This window comes from Microtus ochrogaster, linkage group LG2 (assembly GCF_000317375.1).
Source record: "Microtus ochrogaster isolate Prairie Vole_2 linkage group LG2, MicOch1.0, whole genome shotgun sequence".
NCBI classification, from domain to species: Eukaryota; Metazoa; Chordata; class Mammalia; order Rodentia; family Cricetidae; genus Microtus; species Microtus ochrogaster.
In genome coordinates, this window is record NC_022028.1 from 52780245 (window position 1) to 52787573 (window position 7329).

The 7329-nt window shown below is 49.4% G+C and overlaps 1 protein-coding gene across 2 annotated transcripts in view; it reads left to right on the top strand.

Moving 5' to 3' along the window:
* Positions 1-4409, top strand: part of LOC101982704 (diphosphoinositol polyphosphate phosphohydrolase 1) — a 57612-nt gene extending 53203 nt beyond the window's left edge. For both annotated transcript variants that reach the window (XM_005360380.2, XM_013351215.2), the window contains 2 exons: positions 576-660; positions 2849-4409. In XM_005360380.2, the coding sequence (XP_005360437.1) occupies positions 576-660; positions 2849-3015 (252 nt within the window). In that variant the 3' untranslated portion in view covers positions 3016-4409. The remainder of the gene's footprint in view (positions 1-575; positions 661-2848) is intronic.
* The last annotated feature ends 2920 nt before the right edge of the window (positions 4410-7329 follow it).

Below are 7329 nucleotides of genomic sequence, written 5' to 3' on the forward strand. Positions count from 1 at the left end.
GGTCACATCTTCCTTCTTAGGTGTCTGGACAGGACTGTGCAGGAATAGGCTTCCTCCACAAAATTCTCTTGTTCTCATTGACCCACCTCTACTGGTTGTCCTGCCTATACTTCCTGCCTGGCTACTGGCCAATCAGCATTTATTTAAAACATAATTGACAGAATATAGACAATCGTCCCGCACCAAACCTGATCTATGTAGCAGTTTCCAGGACTGCTAGGGCTACATAGTGAGACCCTATCTCAAAAAAAAAAAACAAATGCTATTCTTACAGCAGACCTGAGTTCAATTCCCAGCACCCACATCTGGTGGCTAACACCTACCTGTAAGTCTAACCCAGAGATCAGATACCATCTTCTGGCCTTCATGGGCACACACTTGTGCATGTGTACACAAACACGCACACATGCACACTAAAAAAAAGTCTGTCCAAAGGGTGTGCTCTCTATTTTGGTGGAACCAGACAAAACAACAAAAGCAGAGAGAGTCGTGTTTCCGGGCAGCGTATAGTGTTTCTTCAAGCATCTCAACCCACTGAGGAGAGCTTCTCCCTCTGTCCTTTCTGTGCCCGTCAGAACCAGGAGAGGAAGCACAGGACGTACGTGTATGTGCTCGTTGTCACGGAAGTGCTGGAAGACTGGGAAGACTCAGTGAACATTGGTAAGTCATGACAGGACTCGAGGCAGCTCCCACACCAGCCCATTATGTCCAGGCACCTGCTGTAGTGGCATGCTAAATGACCAAGCATGTCCCTCTTATTGCTGAGGAAGTTAACATTTGAGGTGTTAAAAAGGTGTCTAAAAAGAAGGTGAGACCGGGCGAGGGTGGCATATACCTTTAATCTCAGCTCTCGGGAGGCAGAGGCATGAAGGTGTCTGAGTCCGAGCAGGCTAGTATATAGAGTGGAAAATGAAGAAGAAGCTGATTTGGGAATAGGGTCAACAAGTGGGAACATGGGCCATACAATTTATAAATGTTTCTAAAATAAAGTTGGATCCTTCCCAAAGGGGGTATACCTTTTGAGCAAATACTGCCCTGGGGCCTCTGCCATCAGGACCAAAGATGAGAGCAGGATGCAGTCTTGTCTTAGGTTCTTATCATACCTTGGGCGGGGGGTACTGGAGCAGAGGGCCTGCTTAGCTTGTGTGTTGTGTGCCTGTCCTTGCCACTCAGCCTGGCAGGAGCCACACCCAGGTTTTAAGGCACCATTTGCTTGTTAATACCCAGACAACCCTTTTCCTAGCGTCTTAGCTTGCTCAGTATTAACTCCAGTGAGTCATCTAAAGCACAAGGCAGGAGCAATGGGGCTTCTCTCAATGTAGCCTGGGTGCACTTATTACTTATTTTAAGATTTATTATTATGTATGCAGTGTTCTGTTTGCATGTATGCCTGTAGGCCAGAAGAGGGTACCAGATCCCATTATAGATGGCTGTGAGCCACCATGTGGTTGCTGGGATTTGAACTCAGGACCTATGGAAGAACAGCCATTGCTCTTAACAATTGAGCCACTTCTCCAGCCCCCTGGTGCACTTACTTCTGACCTTCCTGCCCAACCACTCAAATGCTGAAGGTACACCTGTGTACCATCCCACCCAGCTCCATGTTAACTCTGGTAGTGAAAATTTGGGTCTTTGTGTAGATCATGAGAGAACAAAGCTTTTGGAATGTTAACATCTTCATGGTGCTGTTGCGTGGGAAAGTGGCTAGTGCCGCAGAAGTCAGGACATAACAAGAGAAGTAGACAGTAGATGTTGAGGCTCCCACTGTGTCACCGGTCTGAGAAAATAAGTAAACATATTAATGGCAGTGATAAAGAGTGAGGCTAGGATTGTGGCTGTGCAGTAGAGCGCCAGCCTTGTGTGCAGAGGTCCTGGGTTCTTGTCTCCATGCCCCAAGTGGAGAAATAATAAATTTCTTTAATAAAAGAAGGCTCAAAATAGTAATTTGTTAAGTTTGATTGTTCTTTTTGTTGTTTCTATTTTTGTGCTTTCTTTTTTCTAAATTAGCTTGTGTGTTGTCTGCACACATGAGTGCAGTCTTTGTTTTTTCCTCCTGAGACAGGGTTTCTCCGTAACAGTCCTGGCTGTTCAGGAACCAGCTCCGTAGACCAGGCTGGCCTCAAACTCTCAGAGATCTGCCTGCCTGGGTGTGTGCCACCACTGCTCCTGCTGTGTGGATGCACTCTTGCCATGGCATGCACATGGAGTCAGAACAGCTACGGAACCTGTTCTCATCTTCATTTTTATGTGGTTTCAGAACTTGAGCTCAAGCACCAGGCCTACACAGCAAGCGCCTTTACTCTTAAGTCCTTTTTTCTGTAGCAGGCCCATCACTTACACACTTTTTAAAATAAAGCTGTGATAGCAAATTATAAGTCAACCGTCATGGTGATCCTGGCAGCTGATGGTGGTGTTAATGTTTGCCAAGGATGAGGGTTCCAGACCCCTCCGTGGAGGTGCGAGCTGACGGCGCTAGAGCCCTGGAGAGGGTGGTGTGACGAGCGCTGCTTGCGGTTCTCAGTTTTGGGTCCCAGCCCATCTGTGTCCTTCAGTTGGCTCTGTAGAAGATTTGAATTATGGAGAGTGCTAGCTTTACTTCTGTGAAGAAATCAAAGTATTGAGAAGTATGGCTTTGCGACATAGGGTGAGCTAGGCTCTCATGTACCAAGGCCTTGGTTCCCCTGTGTAGCCAAGGATGAGCGTCCATTCCTGACCCTCCTGCGTTCCCCTCCAGTGCTGAACTGTAGGCACCACAGCAGCCGTGAAGCCTGGCTTGGTGTTCTCCGGGTCCTCTCGGAGCTGTCCTCCCTGCCCCAGCTTGTCTTCATCTCTCCCCTCTGCTCCACAGGCCGGAAGAGAGAGTGGTTTAAGATAGAAGATGCCATTAAAGTGCTGCAGTGTCACAAGCCCGTGCAGGCCTCGTACTTCGAGACGCTGAGGCAAGGCTGCTCTGCCAACAATGGCACCCCTCTTGTGGCCACCTCCTACTCCAGCTCTGTGTCAGGCATCAGATGACTGCAGACTTCCTACCAGAGCCGGAGAGTGGAAAGCAGACTGAAGTGTGGCTCTCTTCACTGCTCCTCACCCTTCTCACAGCCCCCTCTTTCACCCAGGCATGGCGGGCAGCAGAGGGGGTGCACTGAGGTGCTGCTGTGGGTGTGGGGTGATGTGGGTGGGGTGTGGCTTGATGGGAACTGTGTCCTCTTTCTCTTTTTTCTAAGGGTGGGGACTGGGATGTAACTCACGAGTTCTTTCCTGCATGCTCCATTCCTCCCTTGCTCACCCGCCCTCAGAGAGGGAACCCTTGGGCTCTGAAGCGTTTCCATTTGCCTCATCCCAGTCTGGCCAGATATTTTCTGATTTCCCTCCTATTAAAAGACGCCCATGTGCGATGAAACTTCCTAGGACTCTGTCCTGTGACATGCTGTTGAGCCCTGTGGGTTGGCCGTGTTTCCTGCAGGATGCATTTGTCTATACGTTATACCCTGACACGATATGTAAATAAGTGATTTAGAAAGAGGAGCTTGACTGTTCAGTTTTTCAGTTTTGCTTTTTGTTTTTTCATTTTTATTTTTATTTTTTATTCCAGGTTTCTAGTTTAAAGCCCCTCACACTTTACATGTTTGTTTCAATGCTAGTGACTAGGCAGGTTTCCCTGTCTTCTGTACCCCAGCCACAGTGAGCTTTGCTATCTTCCTCCTACCCCTGGGACCCTGGCTTTCTCTAGGCTGTTTCCATGCCGAGGAACCTGTTTTCTTTTCTGTTACCAAGCTTGGAGCAAATGGCTTCACCCAGAGCCAAAGAAGCAGTGATATGTTCACAATAGGCTTTAGACTGGAGAACTTCACTGTTGCCGAAACTGGACCACCAAGCACCACGTCTGTCCTGCTGCCTGGGAATTTTTCCCATAACGCTATTCATCGCTGACATGGCCTCTCTTACCCTTGTATGCCTTACACCACGCTGACCTGGATATGGCTCCATGCTCAGAAGCCATCCTGCACAGTCTTGTCTCCATGCAGAGAGACCTCACTGAGGTCCTGAGAAGTCCACGGGGCAGAGTGTGCCTGTGTCTCTGAGTCTGAGCGTGTGCCAAGGGTTACACCACGAGCGAGCTTGCTGTCTGCCCTGTGTGACAAGTGGTCTGTAGGAGGGGCTCACTGCAACGCTCTGGCTTGCTGCAGGCCCTGTTGGTGTTTTTTGCCGAACTCATCTGTCAGTTGTGTTTAGCTGGGAAGTAAAGGGTCTTGGACAGGGCCTTGTGCAAGGAGGGTGGGAGGGAGCTGATGCCTGGCTTAGTGTGGGGCTTGGTACTCTGTGGCATTGCCTGTGTTGAAACGTAGCCAAGATGTGAAATTAAAATAGTACTTCTCTTATTTAAAAACTAATAAACACTCAAACTTTGAAAAGCTTTTGCTCTTCGCTCCACCTAAAGAATGTACCTGGTGACCTCAGGCATCAGCATTCCACTGTGGGCATCAGCTGGTGAACTTTGAATTTTATATGTCTCTAATTTGCATTTTGTCCCCCAGTGTTGACACACAGATGCCAACTTAGTATGGATGGGTGGGGTCGTGGGCTCTCTCAGACCTCAGGAACAGGTAGGGACCCCATGGGTAGAGAGCACCATGGGATTTGAGTCCAGAGACTAGCTTGTCCCGCCTGTAGACAAACACTCCGCTGATTGTTGCCTGGCTTAGAGCGTTCTGGACAGGGCCTCTTGTCCCATCCACACACAGAGCAAACTCAATCCCAAGCTCCAGTGTGTCAGAGCAGCTCTGCTGACCATGCAGTGGCAGGGCTCCTCTGGGAACCGCGCTGCGCAGGTGTGCTGCTGGGCTGCTGCATTGGCATCTGGCCCCCAGACGCCAGTTTTGATTGTTCCTAGAGTCAAGAAAGTGAGCACCAAATAGAAGGCCGCTCTGAAGAGCCCCGCTGTGGGGTTCTGGCGTGTTCCCTCCTGGTACCAGCAGCCGGTTGGCTGTTGCTGCTGGCATAGTTGGAGACCTTTTGTGATAGATTGGTTAGAGCCACCACCTTTAACTTGGTGGAGGAGGTAGAAGGAAGAAAGTAAAAAAAAAAAAAAACAACTATACTATCCCAAATCCAGCCTCTTTCATCAACACCGCTGATTTTCCCATGCATGCTTCTTCCAGGCTTTATGGGAGCAGGTTCCTGTGCTCAGTCTCAGACTCAGAATAAATTTGCATATCCCAGATTCTGTTGCTACTTAGATACCCATTAGAGTCCACCATACTCAGGGTAGAAAAAGATAGCATTAAGTGGTTTTTTTTTAAATATGTATGTATGTATGTATGTATGTATGTATACACTATTCTGTCTGTGTGCATGTATGCAGCCAGAAGAGGGCACCAGACCTCTTTACAGATGGTTGTGAGCCACCATGTGGTTGGTGGGAATTGAACTCAGGACCTTTGGAAGAGCAGGCAATGCTCTCAACCACTGAGCCATCTCTCCAGCCCCGCATTAAGTGTTTTTAAATTCAAAACAAAACAAAACAGAAAAGCTGCTTTGTGGTTTCAGACATTGGGGAAAACACCAGTGAGGTCATGAGATCTTTGTGAGCCAGGAATTAACTGCATGTGTGATACATCTGTGAACAAGCAAGAAGCCAGCAGAGTTTAACCCCAGAGTCTCAGCGTTTGGGAGGCTAGGACAGGAGGATGGTTGCCAGTTCAGACTTGCTTGGGCCTCAGAGTCTCTTCCTGAGGGGTGCAGAGAATATGACTCAGCCATGTTAAATTTTCTATGGTGTCTGTCCCAGAAACTGCAGCCGACTGCCCAACAGCTTTGTTTCCACTGTGTGCTCCTGCCCTAGCAGTGCTGCCTGGAGAAAGCTCCTCAGCTCCTGCCGAGCCCTGGGCTGGGTGAGAACTGGGAACATCACCATCAGGAGGCTGCTGAGGCCTAGAACTGGGCACAGAGGACTGTGCTGCTCAGTCCCTAGAACAGGGAGACCCACTAGGGGCCTTGTTTCCTGCAGCCCCAGGGAGCACGATGGGTCGCTGCTACAGGAGTGGGTAAGAGTAGTTTTGTAAAAGTTGCTGCCTAGCCAGGTCTCCTAATGGCAAAGGTACTGTGTGTGGATTAGGAGTTGGCCTACAGGCCTCTGGGCCAGCCCTCAGGAAGAGCTTGACGCTGCCCAGACCCCATCTGTCCTTTTCTCTCTGGTGCCTACTCACTAGAGGCTGGTTCTGCAGCACATGGGGAGCTGGGCCCTGGTTCCCCTGCTGTGTGTTTGGCATGCTGTCCTTCATTCAATTCTCATTTCTGTTCCATTCTGGCACATGCCTAGAGACCCATCTTCATTTTAAAAATAGCTCAGCCTGAGCCACATGCTCCCCTGGGTCACAGAAAGGCCTGAAGAAGCACTGTGATTCCCACCCCCCACCCAACTGGGTTTCTCTATGTAGCCCTGGCTGTCCTGGAACTCAGATCAGGGATCCATCTGCCTGCCTTGGCCTCCCAAATTCTTGGGTTAAAGGCTTGCTCCACCACTCCCGACTAAGCAGTGTGGTTTGTGTTGCAGTGGGCTGATTTTGCTTTTTATTACTAATATTATTATTTGTTATGTAGACAGTGTTCCTCTTGCATGTATGCTTGCAGGCCAGAAGAGGGCACCAGATCTCATTACGGAGGGCTGTGAGCCACCATGTGGTTGCTGGGAATTGAACTCAGGACCTTTGGAAGAGCAGGCAATGCTCTTAACCTTTGAGCCATCTCTCCGGCCCCTTGAGATAAGATTTATAATTAAAGGGGACATACCTGAAGAAAAAAACAGTTTCAAGAAAAAGAAGAAATGGCCGGGCGGGCGGTGGTGGCGCACGCCTTTAATCCCAGCACTTGGGAGGCAGAGGCAGGCGGATCTCTGTGCATTCGAGACCAGCCTGGTCTACAAGAGCTAGTTCCAGGACAGGCTCCAAAACCACATAGAAACCCTGCCTTGAAAAACCAAAAAAAAATAAAGAAATGATTATAATTGACAATACTTATGTCTGTGTTTCAGAAAACAATCCTCTTGACCAAGGTGGGCGGGGGCAGGCCAGGGCAGCTAAACAGCATAGGGGGCAGAGAAGCCATTTGGCTCTTTCCAAAGGTATTTCTGCCTGCTACCCGGGGGTGGGGGTGGGGTCTGCTCCCTTCTGCACCCCATGTGGAGCCTGTTTCCACTGTCCGCAGTGACGGCCCAGTAGTGACCTCCCTGTCATGTGGCGTGTACAAGAGCAGACGCCAGTGTCCAGGAAGCTCTGTTTTCCATGTCACGTCATCCCACTGAGTCCGATTGGCTACCATCTGAGAATGCTCCTG